This window comes from Tachypleus tridentatus, chromosome 3 (genome assembly GCF_004210375.1).
Source record: "Tachypleus tridentatus isolate NWPU-2018 chromosome 3, ASM421037v1, whole genome shotgun sequence".
Classification (NCBI taxonomy): Eukaryota; Metazoa; Arthropoda; class Merostomata; order Xiphosura; family Limulidae; genus Tachypleus; species Tachypleus tridentatus.
The window spans coordinates 84,229,772-84,252,279 of NC_134827.1; the positions used below are offsets into that span (position 1 = coordinate 84,229,772).

Below are 22,508 nucleotides of genomic sequence, written 5' to 3' on the forward strand. Positions count from 1 at the left end.
TCAATATTGTCTTATAGAATTAAGAACTTTAAATGTATGTACTGTTAAAATATTAGCTATTAGTTAAGATTTTATGCTATACTTATTTGTATTATATAATAAAGTATTTTAATGAAATTTCGAATGTAAGATGCTAAAACCTTGCATCATGTACAGTAAAGGATACTTGTGGTGATAGGATTAAATGGATAAAAATATAATACATGTCCATACCAAATCCACTTAACAAGTTACATCATTTGCTGATGAACATGGCGAGCAATATGTTTACATGTTAGTTAAAAATTAACTTAATGTTTCACCTTGTCTGTATACTGATGAACAACAATGTTTGTACACATCAGTAATAAATGCACTTAATATGTCAGTTACTTTGTTTGTGGCAATGAATTCAAAAGGATTGAAAATTACTAGTATACACTGTGTATGTGTGTATATAACAAAACAGATGTATTGTGCTATGGTTTCTAGAGAGTCACCATTAAATGTCTGCAATTTCTTCAAAGATGTAAAAACAATGATGGTCTTCTTAGGCTTTGCTACTTTTTATAGTGAAAATCATCTCATGTCTTACAATTATTACTATATAAAGGCACTTTCCAAGCACTTAAACAAATAAAACAACTACATGCACAGAAAATAAACTTCACCTTATATTTTTAGGCCCATCATAATTATCGCTATGAACAGATAAGCATTAATTTTCACTTTCAAAAATATAAAATTTGAGTTCCAAAAAATAAATATTTGTAAAACATTTACAGGCTGGTAAGAGATTTCACAAACTATTTTACAAAATTTTAAACAGAAAAGAAAAAAATGTTATTATAAACTTTATATATGTGTATGCAGCAAATCAGTAGAAGAGAAAGGATACAATTCCTAAGCCTATTTTTCCTATAGGTGAATCAACAGGAGGAACCAATTTTTCTCCAGGTATTGTATAGTCAGATTCTCGAATAGAAATAATGCCTGGTAAATGGACACTGAAAAGATGTGTCTTGTGGTAAATCTCCACAATTTTACCATCATTGCTAATGATAATATGTGCATTTTGTACTCTTTTGAGATCTGATTCTGGTCCCTGCATATAAAGAGTAGAATATTATTACAAATAATGAAATATCCTGAATGCATCACAAATAAATGATATAAAAATGTATATGTGATTTACCAACAAGATGGTGACATAAAATTTATATCTCTTTTGCTCAAAACTATCCAAGTTATGTCATTATCCACAAAATTAAAACATAAATGGAAATTTTATGAGGTATAGTGTAAATTATTAGGAAATCACGAAAATAAATCCTGCAAAACAAGCACAAAATCACAGGTTTAAAGAATTAAATGTATACATATTCTCTAAAGGAGAACATAAGAGAAAAATAATCTCTTTTAAGGGTATTATAAAATCTTATGAAAGAACACTTCTAAATAGACTTAAACACAAAATACATTATCTCAACAGAAAAAATCAATTCAAATGGAAAAAGATAAAGAAAAAGATGACAATAAAATGTACTTTTCACAAAATTATATAAATGCCATTTTTATAGGTCTATTAGTCTACTGGTATATTCTCATATCTCCACTAACACTAATGTCAAGATGATACACCAATACTACCTGGTAAAAAATGTCAAGTTGATACACCAATACTACCTGGTAAAAATGTCAAGATGATACACCAATACTATCTGGTAACAATGTCAAGATGATACACCAATACAATCTGGTAAAAATGTCAAGATGATACACCAATACAATCTGGTAAAAATGTCAAGATGATACACCAATACTACCTGGTAAAAATGTCAAGATAATACACCAATTCTACCTGTGAAATGTGTCAACAAGATACACCAATACAACCTGGTAAAAATGTGAAGATGATATTTCAACACTACCTGGTAAAAAATGTAAAGATGATATTTTAATACTGTATGGTAGAAATGTTAAGATGATATTTTAATACTGTATGGTAGAAATGTTAAGATGATATTTCAATACAACATGGTAAAAATGTCAAGATGATATTTGAATACTATGTGTTAAAACCTAAAGTTGATATTTTAATATTACCTGGTAAAAATGTAAAGATAACATTGCAATACTGACTGGTGAAAATGTCAAGATACTGTTTCAATACTGCCTGTTAAAAATGTCAACATCATACATCAATACTACCTGATATAAATGTCAACATCATACACCAATACTACCTGATAAAAATGTCAACATCATACACCAATACTACCTGATAAAAATGTCAAGATGATACACCAATAATATATGGTAAAAATGTCAAGATGATATACCAATACTATCTGGTAAAAATATCAAGATGATACACCAATACTACCTGGTGAAAATGTCAAGATATTTCAATACTACCTTCTAAAAATGTCAAGATGATACACCAATACCATCTGGTAAAAATGTGAAGTTGATATTTCAATACTACCTGGTAAGAATGGCAAGATGATAGACCAATACTACCTGGTAAAAATGTCAAGATGATACATCAATACTACCTGGTGAAAATGTGAAGTTGATATTTCAATATTACCTATTAAAATGTCAAGATGATACACCAATACTATCTGGTGAAAACGTGAAGATATTTCAATACAACCTGATAAAATTGTCAAGATGACAGACAATACTTCCTGGTAAAAATGACAAGTTGATATTTCAATATTTCATACTAAAAATGTCAAGATGATATTTCAATACAACTTGGTAAGAATGGCAAGATGATAGACCAATACTACCTGGTAAAAATATCAAGATGATACATCAATACTACCTGGTGAAAATGTGAAGTTGATATTTCAATACTACCTGGTAAAAATGTCTAGATGACACACAAATATTATCTCGTAAAAATGTCAAGAGAGTGTTTCAAAGGCACATGGTAGAAATATCAAGATGCTTTATGAAAGCAAAGCCAACAATAGACATATATAATAACTATGAAATCACAAGAAAGGTATCCAGTGAAGTAAGAGGTATAAAACTTTTGACATAAGGATTACACCCACAAGATGGTAAAAGAAAAGTATCTACAACTTACAAACCAAACTGAGAAACTAGGCTTAATGAATAATAAAATCCAGTCACACACACACAAGTCCAAACTGTAGAGCAAGAAAAGTGATGTGAAAAATAGAAGTACAAGAAAAGTATATGACAACTTGTGATGCAACATCAGCTTGTGAAAACATACAGTGTTTAGTTAGACCAGTATGGAAGGACCAGCCACATGGCTTATTAACAGTGTCATGATAAAATGTCAGAATAAAGAAATACAAGTAATTTACTTGAATAGTGCACTTAAATGTAAGGTTTTGTTTATATATCCATACATACATCTTATCTACAAACCAAAAACAATTTCTTATCATTCTGTGGTTGATAGGAATCCTTATAAACAGATAAAAGTTGAGCTTTTTCAAGGCTGACCATCTTCCATTTTCTAACTTTAGGAGATGACAGAAGACAACCAATAATATAGATCAAACATTTGAAATGTTTCATACAACACTGTTACTATAACAATGTTATTTTCTCACCATGTTACAGCAATATTATACAGAGATTTGGACAACTGTTTGCAGTCAGACATAATTCTCAAAATCTCTCCATACAAATAATTTGTAATTATTATTTTTAGTGCTTTTAAATTACACTTGTTTGTGATGTAAAGCATTCTGTGACATCTAAAAATGTAATTAGAAACTTAAATGAAGGTAATTTTAGAAAACATTTTCATACGATCCTGTATAAAATACAAAAATCTATTTTATACACACTTCATATTTTCAGTGTTTTATGAAGACCACAGTTTTTATTTTTGTTTTTATTCCAAAGATTCTCCTAAAAGCATCACTCTTCTTTGTACCAAAAAAAACAACAAAGTTTTTAATTGAAAAATTTTAAGATTCTCCAAATTTTTCAACATTAAAAGACAAAATTTGAAATACTTACCCGTTGGTGAAAACCTCCAAGAGAAAGCCAGATATTAAATTCTTTAGCAAGGTTTTTATACCTTTGAATTAAAGGCCCTTCAACTTGCTCAGACATCTCTAAGGCATGTTCTTTCTTCTCACCAATGTGATCAAAACATTCTGGAAGGAACACCATCTGCACGTCCATTAATAGAATGTAAGACCAAGCAATGTGACAACTAACTAAACCAAGCACTTAGGGTACTTTCTTTAACCATTTAATTCTGAATACTGTATTGTTAGAAAATGCTGTGAAATCCTTACAGTGCTTAAAACTACACTTCAGATGTGATCATATAACAGATGAAATTATAAAATGTGTAACAAAAAGCTGGTACAGCATGTTCTGATTCAAAACATTCATTCAAAATTAATCATCATATATTAATTACTGAATTATAAAATACTAGAAAAATTAGATATTGTGACCTTGGCAAACTAATGTTTATGGTTCGAAACCAAATGTCTCAGTGATAGCAGTCAACAACATACTATATTAGTAATATTTGCTGTTCTGAAAAAGTGTATCAAATTTATGTTGCAAGTCTATAGACTTACCACTGCTTCACCAGGAGGTACATAGATTGCTGAACCAAACTTGCATCTCAGGATGGCTGGTATGGGTATTAAAACTTTTATTAATAATCTTTGTTAATCTGAAGATGACCTAGGAAGATCGAAACATTGTTCTCTGCTTACAATAAAAGTGTTAATACCCATACCAGCTGTTCTGAGATACATTTTAATTTCAAGTGGGTTTCTCGACATCAAGAATGAACCAAACTTGTTTATACTACATAAAGAACTAATTACTGCAACACAGGCACATTTGTAAAGAAGCTTTTGACATTTACAATAAGAAGTTATGTATGAATGCACATATTTCAAACTGGATTCACAAGAGATTTGTATTTAAGTATGATACTACCAGGCATACAGCTGGACCAATAGTGTAACATTCTGATATAAAAGAAACTTTTAAGGGTTTTATAATACTTTCAGCACAACTTATAAGATCATTCTATTGCTTTAAGAAGTAAGCACCACAAGTGCTGTAGGATACTTTGTACTTAATGAAAATTAGACCAGAGTATAGTTACCTTTTTTACTGAATAATTTATTCATTAAAAACATCATTAATATAACCACTGACAACATACCTGGGCTCCTCTTGAACCAGCTCTTGCAACTAGTGATTTGCAAACTTCAAAATTAGCTTCTTTGTCAGCATGGGAAGTCATCTGACATACTGCCACTAGGGGTCGTAAGTGATCTCTGATGTCTGTTTTTGCTGTCATGATGAAGCTGTTCAAAACAAACAAATATGCACATAACTACACATATACAGACATCTTACGCTTATTGTATGTTTAAAATATAATACCAAGCTTTTAACTCAGATTTAGGGAATGATGACTGGACTTTTCATATATTATTATTTTTCACCTTATGTGCATAGTAGGCTCTCAAATAGTTTAAGCTGATATTACGAGATAAGTAATTTAAAAATTTTCTATTCTTAAGAGTTTAGAAATTTTATGTCATTTATTACACCTAGAATGAGTTTAAGAAATCATTTTTCTCTATTCACTTGCAAACAAAATTTCTTTTCTTTAAAAGAACGAAACAGACTTAACAATACTTTATTGATAATGTTCAAGAAAATTTAGAATGATCAGTGGATAATACCTGTTCATAATCATAGATTTTAAATGTCTTGATTTCTAGATTTCTGATGAGTACCTGACTTTAAAATTATTACAACTTTTAAATATTTACCAAATTTACTTAAAGAATATTATATTTTGTTATTTTAAACAATTTGGTTTTATTACAGAAATTAATGTATTTCAATTTTATAAAAATTGAGAAAAGTTTCAAACACAATTATGTGACATCCAACTTTATGAATACTTCACACTTATAATGTGTTTAAACTAAAACATAAGTAAAACTGAGCATATTTGCAAAATTATTATTGAAGCTATGCCTAACTATAGAGTTATATGAATAATTAAATATATGAAATTCTAAACTTAGTATGACCTTCAAACCTCTAAATTAACATTCCATATATAACTATATTATCATTTCTAGTAAAACATAGTGAAATCAAAGGATGTGCTACCATTCTTTAAGTAGGATGTTCACTTAACACTTTTCCTGCTAAGGTTGTTTTACCCTCTGTGCTAGCATTTTTTCACAATTTTCCAGGCTTACGAATATAACAAAATAAAGCTATGAAATGTTTTTTTTCCATGTGTCATTTATTTCTTGTTTAGCTTTCTACGACCAATAGATTTTCTTGGAATGGTATACTTTAATGCACATGAATGAATGGAGAGGAATTTTACAGTCTCTAAAACACCAGTGAGACTTCCTCCTCTTTCCAGTTTACTGGTACACGACATTGCCCAGTTGGTCTAGACTTTTCTGCAGTTTTTGCATATCTTTCCAATGAATGCCTCTTTACTTTTCTGCAGTCTTGTGGGTGGATCAGATATCAGCATTTTTATGACAACTGGTCCCAGCAGGTTATTATTCTTGGATACAGAGACCTCTTCTGCTGTGCTATCCAGTTCAAACGTTCAGTTTTATTCACCTCATGAGAAAATTAAATAACACATTCTTCTTCTCTTGTTATACAGTATTTAAAGGGCAAATTCATCACATGGAAAACAAGTTTCTTAGTCCATTTTGCAGTTCCTCTACTGCAGGGAAAGCAATTTGCCATTGATCACAGATACATATTGTTGTATTGGATAATACACTTCAATATCATTTTTGGGTTTCCTTCTTTTATCTTTCTCTTTGCTATCAGCAAGTGAGGAGTCATGCACAGTAGATATCACCTTTACTAACCTCTTATCTATCTACATGAGATGTAATATATTTTATTATTCTGTTGACATGCAAACCCACACTTATTCAGAGTGGTGCCTTTCAGTTTCAAGGATGGTGAGAATCCATGGTTGACTTGAATAGTTCTGCAAGTCTTGTAATTTTGTAATTCTGACCTACAAAGGTGTAAGATGATCAACATAACTCTGAATCACAGAGCATCCCATATCACAGTAAAGGCTATAGTTGCAAATGTATCCCAAACATGATTCACAAAGTATAGAACCCTTCTTAACCATGTCTGATTTCTGAAGATTATAGATGAGCCTCCCCCTCCATTTCAGCATCCCCTCATCTAAAGAAGTGTACGAGGGCTGTTCAAAAAGTACGCGGACTGACGTCATAAAACAAAATGTACTTTATTTAGAAGTTACAGGTCTGGGACCCCTTAAAAGTACTCTCCTCCCCAACGCACACACTTATCCCAACGGTGTTTCCACTTGTTGAAACAGTCCTGGTACGCTTCTTTTGTAATGTCCTCCAGCTCCTTCGTCGCATTTGCCTTAATCTCGGGAATCGTCTCAAATCTTCCTTTCAAGGGTCTTTTGAGTTTGGGGAACAAGAAAAAATCGCAAGGAGCAAGGTCAGGTGAGTAGGGGGGTGGGGAAGAACAGTGATCAAGTGTTTGGCCAAAAACTTACGAGTTCTGAAGCACAAATTTCACAGCAACGTGGTGCATCTTCAATTTTTCGGTCAAAATCTCGTAACAAGATCCAACTGATATCCCACACTCTTCAGCAAGCTCCCTGACAGTCAGACGTCGATTTTCCCACACCAGTGTGTTGATTTTGTCGATGTGTGGGTCGTCAGTTGACGTGGAAGGACGTCCAGGACACTCATCATCTTCAATGGATTGTTGACCATCCTTAAAACGTTCATGCCACTTGAAACATGCCATACGCTTCATAGCAACATCACCGTAAGCCGTGTTAAGCATAGCAAAAGTTTCAATCGCAGATTTTCCAAGTTTAACACAAAATTTCACAGCAAGTCGTTGCTCCTTCAGGTCATTCATTTTGAAATCCGCCAAACGAAAAAAATTGCACTTCACTTAAAACCGCGTAGCTAATACACAAATAAAGATATCTGCAATCAGGAAATGGCGTCGTAATCAGCTGATCTGTGCGAACCTAGCAACACCAAGCGGATTCCCCTGGAACCAACTGGAGCCGCGCAATTCAAACAGTCCACGTATTTTTTTAACAGACCTCGTACTATTCAGGCATGTACAATGCATGGAACTTTTCTGCGATACAATTATAAGCTGGGCATACTTTGTACAGTCTATCATCACAAGTTAGGTTGTGCATTTTTAGTGTTGAAACATAGAAACTTAAGAATCATAAGGAATCTGTTTCTTGGCAATGACACTACTGAAAAACTGCATAGCTTGCATGGCATCTGTAATCTAACACATTCTGTAAACACCTTTCCATTTGCACTACATAGTACTTTCCACACCTGCCCCTCCCTTATAAACATGTAAGATTGTTTGTACTTCCCTGGTACTAATTTAATTTTTGTATAGATTAAATGGTGAAAGGAAATAAAGACACAGGAAAAAAGGTCTCAATTTTGGCTTGGGAAAAAAGTCCCATTTTATTTAAATACCATAAATATTCAAAGTAATAAAACAAAAAATATTTTAAATCAATTAACTGACAATACATGATTTCCACATATTAATAACACAAATTATGTGTGATAGCATCACACATACACTAATGTTAAAAAATGGAACATTTTAAAAAACATGTTTAACAATAAATCATGGTTGAGATGAGTTATATTGAAGTTATTTTATCACTGTAACTTCAACAATATTATGTTCTTTTTACATCATTAGTTAGCAGTCATTGTAGCTCTGTAAATTCTAGGTGTGAAGAAAAATGGAACAAAAATTAATTATAACAATAATCATGTTATCATGAAATTTTCTGTTTTTTTTATATACCTGTGAATTTTTTCTGGATTTGATTAAACAAGTTAAAAACTTCACATGAACATATGGTGACATCACCCACACTTCTCTAGTCCTAATTTCATTTCTGCATGGTTTAATGAATTTTAAAAAGCTTCCCATGCACATTATTCTTTTAAATATACAGACTGGATTTTTCAATACATGTAACATTTTCTACTATGATTATTTCCAGATAAATTAATCAAAGACCTGTAGATGTTACAAACACCATTTTGATAATCATGATATAAAAAGGGCATAAAATATTAAAGGTAATTTATAAAATAGTCACTTTGTTGGGTATATCTTCCAAACCTGATATGGGTTGTTTTACATCCTTAATGATTTCTGCTTTATCACTATTGCATGTTGTTTTAATAGTTAACATTTTTGGTGTATGTAATACTTCTTGTTACTCTTGTTTTAATTACCTTGTGCTTAGATATCTTCTGATGACAGATCCTTTACAGTTATGTATTAAATACAACTTTCTTGCCCACAATTCTCTCTGATGTTTTAGAAACACGACCTTTATCAAACTTGACATTCAGGCTGTTCTTCAAGTAGACTGTTAATTCTGAAGCATTAAAGAAATTTGTATTTAAACATACAATCAAACACCTATCTACACATACAAGAACATGAGTAATAACCTTAATTTTTTACCACAAACTGTACAAATCATTCTGGATGAGCCAAAATTAACTAATAATGGACTACAAAGGAAAAATGTGTTTAATTTCATAATAGTTAATTTAATAATAATGTATTTTTTAATCTTAACTACCAACAGAAGAAATCAGAAATGAATAAAAAAAACCTAAATTACAGAGACAAACCAAAAACCATTAACATTCTACACATTTACAAACTAGAAAGTTTTTCAATTCATGAACCATAACTAAAATCTTTCATATTAACATTCAAGAAAAATGTTTTTTGTTTGCTTTGGATATTCTCACAAAGATAAACAAGGGATATTCTGTGTTGGTCATTCCAACAGATGATAAGGAAGGCAACTAGTCAACAGCATGTGCTACCAGCTATTGGCCTACACTAACTGTATAGTACAATTTGATTGTTTCTCTTATAATGCACCTATAAAGTGCAAAGTATGGTTCTGAAGCAATGAGACATAAGTCATGAATGCTGGGATTTACAGCCTGACATGCCAACATGAGGCCATACCAGGCCCTAAAAAAAATAGAATATGCAGAGTTACATATATCTTATAGTTTAAAATCTAAATGTACATGTATCATTTTTGTCACTTAATGATATGGAAAATCTTGCAATTATTTTTATAAATTGAAAACAAATCAGCATATTCAACAAAAAACTAGTATAATGTCCCATTTCAAAACCAAATATCATAAATGCATAAAAAAAAGAGGCAAGTTATATTAGCACACTTCTTTACATCTTTGTGGGCAATATAACCCTATTTAAAGATTACTTTTATTACTTACTATTGATAGGGTGAGATATTCATTAAGAAAGAGATAAGTACCATAATTTTACTAAGAATTCCATTGAATATGAATTTACATATTTGCAAAGAATATACAAAATATTGAATAATTATCATGCTGTTATTATTATTTGCATATACGTAGTGTCTCATTATTATATGCCATTACATAATGTTAAGTTTATTAAAATATATCAAGAAGACAATTATAAGATGAAACCTTCAAAACTCACTAACATCAGATAATATTAATGCACTACAAAACGTACAGCCTTCTTCCTTTTCTACATTAGAGCATTTACAAAAATGCTCACAAAACAATAACATGTACCTCTTTGTACATTATAAAGAAATATATTAGAGGTCTGAGAACTTTAATGAACTTCAACTGCCTGTTGAAAGAAGTTACGACATTACAGCTACCATACTGAGACCTCAGTACAGAGTCAAGATGTCCTATCTTCTTTTAAGATGCAGTTTCAGTCAACTAAACTTTTCACTTTCTACATCTACTATGCCTGAAGTTCCACTGAAACATTAATATATTATTATTTACTTAAAACAGAGCATAAGTAATCCAAGACAACCTACCAATTCAAAGGTTATGCATGGCTACTATAACTAAAAGGGTTATTCTCCTACAAACACTTTAACTTACAGCTTTTACAATATTTCATTCACACAGAACATATAGTATATTTTTTCCTTCTAGAATTGAATCTTTCTAGCAATTAAATGAGTCTTTCAGTTTGTCTTACTATGTTGATATTAAAACAAAACAAAAATAGATTATAAGACTTGACTGACTCATAGTTTGTTCCATAGTACATCTTGAAGAACCCTATCTAATACTTATTCATACTTATATATCAACTCAACATTGAAGCAAAAAATGCATGTTCAAATTACCAGATAAATATTTTAATTACTTTTATTATAAAGTAGTTTCATCTGTAAATAATTTTGGAATCCCAAAGCTTATGTTTATTACTTTTCTAGAATTATTTTTTCCAATATCAATGAAATCTGGAAGGGGATACTAAAACATACAAGATTGTAAAATTTGATACACATATTTTAAAAAATGAAGAACAAAAGAGTACTTTGGCTTTTGTTTGTCATGTTTCCCTAAACTTTTATTTCAGTCTTTGAAATATTCCCCAATTCTTTAAAAACCAATACCATGCAAGATAAAAAAATGACATTTAAATTTTAATTTTGTTTTTATGTGACTAAATCTAGTGTCTTTTCTCTGCACTTTCTATACTGTGACAACAATAATTGTACTGGACACATTACTTGGACATAAAACAAAGCTTGTCATGTGTGTTAATGTATAAATGTTTATTATTTAGTAATGAAATATGCATAACTTTAAAAATTACAGCATTTGTAATAACTTGTTTTAACACAATAACAAACATGTTAAGTACTACATCAATCAGCGTGATATATAGTATCTGTGCAAGATTTAAACCTCAGCTTATTTCATAAATTATTATAATAAACAGTTTGTATCCATTTTATGCTCTTATGCCATTTACTGATTCAATCTTTACTCGCTTTGTCCCTTACCCGGTGCATGACACGTACAATACAATACATATAGAACTCAAAATATACATTGACATATCTCACAATATAATTTTCATTTATACGAATATTCAAAGTAAACTAGCTACAATAATACAATATTCTACATACGTAACTTGATATGACACTCTTTAATCTTTTAAGTAAAACCTCTGCAAAAATGCGTAACTTTCATGTCTACTTTCACATAATTTACGTTTGGTTCTGTAGTTTATCTTATTACCACCAGGATATTGAAAGTCATAAAAACTTGGGACAAACTACGACCCTTATACACGCATACATACAAAAGAAAGAAAGAAAAATTCATTTATGTCATTGCATTAAGTAAATTTGCAGAGATAGTAATAATATTCTGGTGGGCACTATACATAAACCCCTAAGTAACAGTGAAAAACAAAGTCAGAAAATACAAGCTGTTGAATAAGAAATGCAGTATTGTTTCGTTAGCTACAGAGCAAAAAATATGTTATTGTTATTTGTAATACTGCTTTTTAGTCCTGTTTTCTTTTGGATGTTTACGATATTTATTTTGTAATTTTTATCTTTTAAATTTGATTTTATGAAGATTTATACACAGATATTAATTATATATTTTTTACTTGAAGTTTGCTTCTTTTTTTTTTTTTAAATTTCGTCCGAAGCTACTCGAGGGCTGTCTGCGTTAGTCGTCCCTAATTTAGCAGTGTAAGACTAGAGGGAAGGCAGCTAGTCATCACCAACCACCACCAACTCTTGGACTACTCTTTTCCCAACGAATAGTGGGATTGACCGTCACAATATAACGCCCCCACGGCTGAAAAGACGAGCATGTTTGGTGTGACGGGGATTCGTACCTGCGGCTCTTGGATTACGAATCTGCAATGCAAATATAAATATATTTAACTTTAAAGTATCATATGGTTTTAACAAAACTATTAACGAAATTTATAAGAACATAAGTTTAAGATTTGAAAAGTAGAGAGGACCAGCATTTTACCAGTTTTTAAAAGGGGATCAGTGTTTTCCTGGAAAAGAATAAAAATAAAGGGTGGTTCGCTGTTGTCTACATGAAATGCTATAATTTAGTTTATTTAGTTGCAACATGTTCTATCGTTCAGCAGGTTATTTTCAAATATTTGTTTAAAATGATACCAAGGCCAATCCACGTAAAGATAACAAAGCAATTTATTTCTTTTATAACTTTTTCTTCAGACTACATTCTCTGGGTCAACATAGCTTCACAAATGACGTTTCAGTAGAATCTCTGAAACTAATTTACACCTAATGGTGCTTTCAGTTAAAACTCATTTAGGGAAATATATTAGACAGGTTTACTTTAAGAGCAGAATCGAACAGGAAATACGAGTTCAATTGCATAAAAAAAAAAAAAAAAATACTGGATCGGTTTAAAAGAAATCTCCAATAAAATCAAACCAAAATAAACTGCAGTGTATGTATTTGTGCGAAAAAATGTACTTTATTAATACAGGATAACTGAATAGATAGCCAGCTTATTGTTTCTTGAGGTGAATTTCTGGCTAACTGATCTCGTTCAAGCTGCAAGTAGAAATGAAAATGGCTAGTTGTTTCGATTTGGGAAAAAAGCCCATATTATTTTTTGTTGTTTTCTCGTAGCTTATGTTGACTGCAACACACGAACATTATCCATCTGTCCAGAAAAAAAGACATTGTAGTTATTAACTCTTCCTAAACGCTAATAAAGTATGGTTGACTATCCATTCCCGAAGGGCAAAGAATAAAGAGATTTTTTTTTTTTTGAATTTCGCACAAAGCTACTCGAGGGCTATCTGTGCTAGTCGTCCCTAATTTAGCAGTGTAAGACTAGAGGGAAGGCAGCTAGTCATCACCACCCACCGCCAACTCTTGGGCTACTCTTTTACCAACGAATAATGAGATTGACCGTCACATTATAACGCCCCCACGGCTGGGAGGGCGAGCATGTTTGGCGCGACGCGGGCGCGAACCCGCGAATTACGAGTCGCACGCCTTACGCGCTTGGCCATGCCAGGCCCGAATAAAGAGAAAGCAATAGAACAAAATAAAATCCAATAGTTTCGTATGAAGTTTATGCCAAAACTTCATAAAGAAAAGTAGTTGAAAATTTTCCATATTAATAAAAGCATGTAATACACCTGCATATCACATATATAAGTAATAAATAAATTTACTTGTAGAATTTACTTGCTTGTTAATCAATAACAATTTCGTTGACTGACTAATTTACTGATAAATATATGCACTAACTCTCATAGTCTAGTCCACTAATTCGCATTTAATTTAACATATCTTTAATTCAGTCATTAATACAGTGAATATTTCATTAATTCACATGGTACTTTTTACGTCATTACTTATTTTTTATCACAACATGAAACTTCCGAATTGTTGACTTTCATGAAATTTCTAGATGGTGTCATGAGTTGCTCCCTCTAACAACAAACACCTCAGTTAAACTATTAAAAATGTGACTTACAAAGTTTCTCTGTTGGAATTCGCGCAAAGATACATGACTGTTTTTTGGCTAGCCAACACAGATTTTAAAGTTATGGATTAGTGAAAAGATACGCTGTCAACTCTTGAACACAATGAATCGTGGGAGTTGCTCACCACTTTTATAATGCATACACATCTTCAAAGAATGAAGTGCAGTTTCTTACTTTTTGGTTGAAACACAAAGCAAATTATGGAACCTTCGTTCATTATGGTAACTACTCTGCTTTGTTCTGTGCCAGTTGGAATTTGTTACGATTAACCACAATAATCATTACACTATACAATTACATTATGTTGAACAAATAGTAAAATTGTTTCATAAATAATAACTACTGCAATATTCATTCCTAGTTACTGAGAGCAATATTTTTCATCTTCAGGTGTTTTATACGTTTAAATCTAATCAACTGTTCCCGAGTGGCTAAGCAGTAATTTTAAGAGGTTATAAAGTTGAAAGATGAGACTTAATGCCTTCATTTGGCACAACACAGCTTGTCAGTTGGGCATTTTTATAATTGAGTAAACTGTCAGTAATCACTGATAGTTTGTTTTTACTACCATCTGTTAACACAAATGCTGCCTCTTTTTCAATGTTTAATTGTTTGTTGTTAACATCTGTCAAACAGTCCTTTTACAGTCCTTTGTATTCTAACGTATTTTGATATCACAACATTCAATAACACGGTATTATAATTTATGTCATCTACTGCCATCCCTAATTTTGAACTACTGACTAAAGAATAACATCCAGTTAGTAGTACCTTACCTCCCGTGCTAAGGAAACTGACTGTCGTTAGCATAATGCATACACACTTAATATGGGGGTGTGGTAACATTTTGTGATATCACACAGATTCGAACCCGGATCACCAGCTCTAAAATACAGAATTATATCACAGGGTCAGCTCGCGCTTCTTAGTAAAAGTAGTTGAAATACATTTATTTTATGCCATACCCACAGTTATTGTACATATTCAAGACTTATGAATATGTAAAGGAGAACTTGCTCTATGCTATAAAAAATAAAACTAAATCCTAACTTTCATTTTCTATTACCCACTCTTCCTTTTCGTTAGATTTTTTAATTTTTTACCTTATTTTTATCAAAATTTGAATTTATTGCAATAATCAATCAACAGAGAAAATAAACTGTAGCAGTGAAAGCGAAAATTCGTTAGTCGAACTACAACAATAGAGGCTTTGTATACAAAAACTTGTGCTTGGGGAAAAAAACTAGTGAAAAACTTGAAATCTACATGTAGAGATAGTTGGGCTACAGAGAAGACGGTAGGTCATTCGTACGGAAAGCTGAGACATTGGAGATCACTCAGGTTGGGTTGCAATTTGTTTTATATTTTTCTTTTGAAAAAGTTTTAGAACCTTGGTTCATGTTTTGATAGTACTGAGTCTGCAACTTATTAATTTTTTAACGTCAGTGCTCATATTTGTATTAAGTAATTTATTTGGGCTACCACCAGGTTTTTAGTGTGTTTTTTTTTTAAATTAATGCACAAACTTTCGGTTCAATTATCTAACCCTTCTACCGATAGGTAAGAAAGTTGGTGATAATCTAAATAAATTACTTAATACAAAAAGTGGTGAATTTAGTTAAACTCGTATTTTGGTGATCTAGTTTGAGGAGTTAAGCCTTTTTTTAACTCTCTTTCTCATTGTATATATATTTTAATTTGAAACATCTGACACATGAAATTATAAGTAGTTAAAGTGTAATAAATGCTGAAATTCACAACAATACAAAAGTACTCAGCTCCTCCTTCCTAACAAACCATATTGAAAAACATTGTTTTTATTGTCTTACTTGCGACAAGGCCTAGTAAAATACACATGGAAACCTATGTTCTCAAGCATATTTTATTATGCGGTTGATACAATTTAAAGATTAATGAATTGTAAGACGTGTTAGTGGGAATCACTGTTGAAGATCAACCTGACGTCAATGAATATTCTTGTAACGTTACAACGTTAACAGTTACACGATTTCACTTCGTTGAGCAGTCGTATTCACGCAACCATTCTTGGACACCGTTAATTAAAATCTGCTATACACTCATTCTCCCGCTGTCCAGGTAACAATCGACGCTTGGGTCCGAAGGGAATGGTAGACGTTGCGACACTACCCGTGTTGATACAAAACCACCAGAATTAGGGCAATCAAACCTACTAATTTCATATTCAAATATTTACATACATATAAAACGTTATCAATATAGAATGCATCCAAATCAAATTATGCTTCGCCGACTTTGATTGTTATCCATCCAATTACAGAACAACGAAAGTTTCTAAGGAGAAGTGACATGTCTCGTGCAGTTTGAAAAAAAAAGAAGAACACCAAACTTGCTCGCTCTTTCAGCCGTGAGGGTGTTTCAAAGTAACGATCAATCCCACAATTCATTGGTAATAGAGTAGCCCAAAAGTTGGTGGTGGGTGGTGATGACTAGTTGCCTACCTTTTAGTCTTGCACTGCTTATTACGTGTTCGGAGTTGTAGGTGCGTTATACGGCCAAATCCAAATACTCAATATGATAAAAGTAGTCCTAGAGTTGGTGCAGTTTTTTTTATTAGTTGACTTTCCTCTTGTCTTCCAGATCAAAATTATGGAAAGATATGTGTAGGTAACCATTTTGTAGCAATTCCTGTTACTAAAAATGCTTACTCTTTTAGCTGTGAGAGGGTTATTATGGGATGGTCAATCCCATTATTCGTTGGTCAAATAGTAGTCCAAGAGGTAGGGAGCTACTCAGTCGTTATCGTAAGGTACATTCAGGTGTATGGGTGTTATAACTATTAAGTTTAATATCGCTATTTACGAGAGAGTTTGTGATTTCTTATAGCAAAGCCACATCAGGCTATCCGCTGAGCCTACCGAGGGGAATCGAACCCCTGATTTTAGCGTTGTAAATCCGTCGACATACCGCTGTACTAGCGGGGGGCCTTTTCTAAAGAGTATGAAAGACTTGGGCTCCTTATTGTTTACCCCTTTTCCGGTCCTTCACCTTTATTTATTTTATTAATTGTATTTCAGGTTAAATATTCCTAATGCTAGCATGTTTCAAGTATTTACACAGTAGATATCTCAGGTACGTTTTCATGTCAGAAGTTCTAATTATCGTCTTTTCTAGAGTCAAGTTAAATGATCAGTGAGTATCGATAAAAACCTTTGAATGTTTTAACACAGGGAAATGAAAGAAAGAAAACTACTGCTCAGGAGTAAGTCCAGTTTAAACATATTTTATTTCTGTATTTCATAATAGTTTTGTTTATTGTCGCTAGATGAAAGCACAAAATGTTCGTAAATAACTACTTTTGGATACATTTTATTGGACAAATATGATATCTGAAAATACACTTTCGTTAAAAATAAATAAATAAAGAATTATGTAAATTAATATTGAAGATATATCAAGCAGCTGAAGTGTTTCTTTTGTTGTTGTTATTTTTTAACGTAGCTAACAGATCTGTGCACATCCATGATGACAAGAAACCCATTTGAAGTAAAAATGTACTTTTAAAACAGGTTCTTAATTATCAAAATAATGCATTATATGGTAGTCTTCTTTCCTTTGAACCTTCAGTGGGATCGAGCCTGGAGTTGTATGTGTTTAGACTTTTGAGCATAATTTTACTGAGTTTTTCTTGCTTTAGCGTGTATCATGTTTAGTTGCGTTCCTTGGCCCATTAGGATGTTCTAGATGTTTTTCCTTTTGTTCCCTGGACGTTCGGAATGAAAACCAGCACCAAGCCTGGGACAAATAAACTGAAGATCAGGACATAGTCTGTACTTTTCGTTGTGTTTCGGACTTCATTTTCGAGTGACATTATCATTCCCATTAATAATAGAAATAATGTAAACCATTGTACAGTGATGATCATGATCTTGGGATGGTATGTCTGTGCAGGTAATGTGGCGTGGAAAGCCATGTCTCTAAGGATTGTGCTACACAAAAGTGCTCTTGATGTTTACTGTATAACCATGAAGCTCCTGTCTGCTACAGTGTGTGCTCTTTGTGGTAGTAACCATAGGGTTGATACATGTTCCCAGTGGCTAACTACATAGTAAGTAAAACCAGTTCTGTTCTTTCAATTTCTTCTTCTGTAGAAGTGCCCTTTCCTTTCTTTTAGAATTAGATGCAGGAAACTTTGTGTAAATCAAATCTTTCCATTGTTGTGAAACACACTGTTTCAGTCAAGCCAAGTCAGTCAGTCTCGCCTCCCAGACATGTGAACAGCCTGCATATCTCACAGGATTAAGTTCTGGAGATGGTCTTCCAGCTCCAATGAATTATTCTACTAGAATGTCTTCTGCTGTGACCAGTTGCATCTTCTCAACTTCTTCATCTTCCCCCTCTTCTTCTCTACACTTTTCGAATAATATAGGCTGGAATTTCTAAAGTACTGACTAATATTGCTCTGTTTCTCGAGAAATACGAAATTTCTATTTCTGTACTAAGGACCTCTGTAATAGTCACGCTTCTTAAAATGCTCATGCAATAATATAAATGTATTGGTTTCTGGAATCCTTCAAATGTTGATGTTTATTTAATATTATATTTTCAGCTCCCATATTCTCAGTGGCTCAGAAATATGCTTTGGTACTCACACGACGAGCATAACGCAGATACCCCAGTTTGTAGCTTTGCGCGAAAAACAACAAATAGGTTTAAAAAAGTTTTGTTTTTATTTACACAAAATACGAAAGCATGCTTATCCAGTGGGACAACGGTAACTCTTCGGATTTATAATGTTGGGTTTGGATCCCTCTCGGTGGACTCAGCAGAAAGTCCCATGTGGCTTTGCTATAAAACAACACACACACAGACAGCTGGTATATATTTTAAACATTCCTGTTAAAAAAACTATGGGAACATGTAAAGTCTTAGCAAAAGTAAATAAAAAACTTAGATAAATTTTCAGAATAAACCCTTGATTTTCAGGAGGGTGCTTTAGATTATCTCGATAATTTACCACTCTTTTCCAGAGAGAATTAGTTCGTAAGAAATGTCTAAAAAAGTTATAGCTAGCCATATTTATCTTCTGTGGGAATTTAAAGAATTGTATTTGCTTTTCAAAAGAAGGTTATAAGGGTTAAAGGTCAAATATCTGTAAATAAAACTTAGAAACGAAGTCTACTTTATCATTATTACTGTAACAGGTTAAAACCAATTATCAGTAAGAAAAATGTGAAATAAAGTCCATGTTTGTTTAGTAACAGCAAATCGCTTGTAACATTTTACTTTCTACCTAGCAGCTGTTCTAAACAATTTTCGCACTCCCTACAGTAGGGAATCATATCAGTTTAAGACTTATTGAATCCCTCCACTATGTGGTGGATTCTTATGTGCGAAGCCTGGCATGACGAGGTGGTTAAAGCACTTGACCCGTAATCTGAGGGTCGCGGATTCCTATCCCCGTCACACTAAGCATGCTCGCCATTTCAGCCAGGGGGCATTATAATGTGACAGTCAATCCCACTATTTGTCGGTAGAAAATAGCCCAAGAGTTGGTGGTGGGTGGTAATGACTAGCTGCCTTCTTTCTAGCCTTACACTGCTAAATTAGGGACGACTATCGTAGATAGCCTTCGTGTAGCTTGGCGCGAAATTTAAACTAAACCTTATGTGTGTACCTTGCTTTTCGTTCAACAAATCCAGCTTAACTTTCCCAAAGACACTCTGTACTTACAGGTAAGAGTAATAGGAACATTGTAATTATAAAAAGAATCCAATAGTAAAATCAAGATATACGCCCATTAGCTCTACAAAATCGTAAAAATGAGGAAATGCTACTTGAATGTATATTCAAAACAAAACTATATTTGTTTCAGAATGTTCGCTAAAAGCTACAAAAAAGGATATCTATACTAGCCGTTCCTAGTTTTGAACTGGTAGATTAGAAGATAGACAGGCTAATCAAAAGTAGCCACAGCTGGTTCTTGGGTTACTCTAATCAAATTATGGTGTTTTACTGTCTCTCTTATAACGCGCATACGACCACAAAGTTCTTAACGCGATAATCTTTCGCGTCAACTTGACACGAACCAGTAGCATCGACAGCTCTTTGTTTGAACACCTCATGAACAGCTCTTTGTTTGAAGAAATAGTGGGATTCGACCGTCCCTCTGGTGACTTACTCACAGCTGGAATTTACAGTCCAAGCACGCTATCCTCTGTAACATGTTCAGTCCGCAAATCTTTTGTTCATATTTTAGAAATTTTGGATTACTAATAGGAAAATATTTATGTTATTATTTTGACAGCATGGCTGTTACAACAAAAAATGAGTCATGCATTTAGGCACAATATTTATAATCTGTTTAGTTATGAATGCATACACCTATAAGTAGAAAGTTACAACATATTGACTTAACTACATATATAATGTTATTTAAGAATTAATGAAAGAGACAACCAATGAGAGTAAAGGTCCAACTCGGAAATTCCGAACGGAATATAACGTATTCCGAGTTATCGATTATTAATGTGTCAGAAGAAGTACACATTTATACATTTCACATACTCTTGTTTCTTTCTCTTTGTTAGGTTCGTCGTTTCTAGCTAGTCTGATTTGTTATTCATTATGAAACGTGTGATGCCTACTCGGAGTTACGTTAGCAACAACGTTTCAGTTGTGAGTTTCTTGTTCGATATCAGTACTTTTTAATATTTTGTTGTTATGTGATGGAGCCGTGAACGATAATTTTAGTTCCTGGCAAGTTACTTTGAAAAGTCTCATGAAACTGAAGTTACAGAGAGCGATATCAGTTAGAAAGGGTTCATTTGTAGTTATTGTGACTTTGCTTTTCTTAACAAAGCTACATTGGGCTATTTGTTATGACCACTGCAGGTTATCGAACCCCGGATTTTAACGTTGTGAATCCTTAAACTTACCATTTGCAGTCGGTAGATAGTTAACAATGTCAGTGTTTTGGTGAACTCTGTTTATGCAATTTTATCACCATCTGAAAAGGAACCATCTTCTTTCGTTAGCATATTGTGTAAATTGTGAAGCGATATCCTGGTGCACAGTTCAATGAATCTGAGAGGGGAAAAAAAAAGAGATAAAATTACGGTGGACAATATCTGTTACTTCTGCGCATATATTTTTATCAGAATCGCTAGCTCAGGCGAAAAATAATCATGTCTTGTGAGTGTAAGTGTGTCGCAATATCCTGTTTTTATCTCGCCTTCTTTGAGATGATGACAGGGTGGCTGTGTATAGGCCTGCATACGTGCCCAACTCACGTGACAAGAAGTGCTTGATGACGGGAAACCCACTTGAAATAAAAATGTATTAACACACCATTTCAGTAAACACCAAATTTGTTGAAAAACCAAGTACGAAACTAAAGTCCATACTATGTAAAAACTACGCTGACAAACACAACACCAACATAATTTATAAAATACAATACAACAACTGCCGCGACTTCTATATTAGAGAAACAAGAAGAAAAATGGAAACTAGATTCAAAGAACAACAAAAAAAAAAACAAAAAAAACAACACCTTTACACGTTTTTGAACCCTGGAAATCAAATAAACACGAAATAACCATAGAAAACACCCAGATATTAAGTTGGGAAACAAATATAAACAAATGCAAAATAAAAAAACTCAATAAATAGAGCAATTAAAACCAAAATTAAACCAATATAAAGGAACATCTTTATACCTACACTAATTAATAACCTAATATCCACCTGCAACGCCCCCTACAATCCCATACCCGTTTATACTCTCGTCCCTAAGACAGGTATCCGTCAACGGTCACATTCAAACTCTCTCTTTCTTAACCTGAAGATGACCAAGGAAGGTCGAAACGTTGTTCTCTCCTTGTCAATAAAAATGTTAATACCCATGACAACAAGTGCGTTTGCTACCGGTGGTATAGCTTTTCTATCTGTGGCCTTGATTACATCAATGCTTTAACCTACTAAAACTGTAAATAAAATAGAAAAAGTGATGAATGTCATGTCATTCGGAGTCAATCATCAAAAACCTAGGCGAGTGGAATTATTAGATACTGAGTACTGTCGATTTACGATAAACAGCG

General features: G+C 32.7%; 1 protein-coding gene across 7 annotated transcripts in view; it reads right to left on the reverse strand.

Annotated features, from left to right (window-relative positions):
• NitFhit (ntrilase and fragile histidine triad fusion protein NitFhit) overlaps nt 1–22,508 on the reverse strand; it is a 135,001-nt gene that overhangs the window by 21,852 nt on the left and 90,641 nt on the right. For 3 of the 7 annotated variants that reach the window (XM_076495362.1, XM_076495360.1, XM_076495357.1), the window contains exons 1-5: nt 12,053–12,210; nt 9,309–9,454; nt 5,174–5,318; nt 3,994–4,149; nt 878–1,084 (exon numbers count right to left, since the gene is read on the reverse strand). In XM_076495362.1, the coding sequence (XP_076351477.1) occupies nt 878–1,084; nt 3,994–4,149; nt 5,174–5,318; nt 9,309–9,424 (624 nt within the window). In that variant the 5' untranslated portion in view covers nt 9,425–9,454; nt 12,053–12,210. Of the gene's footprint in view, nt 1–877; nt 1,085–3,993; nt 4,150–5,173; nt 5,319–9,308; nt 9,455–12,052; nt 12,211–22,508 lie in introns of those variants that run through there. The other 4 variants (XM_076495358.1, XM_076495361.1, XM_076495359.1 and 1 more) reach the window with 4 other exon arrangements.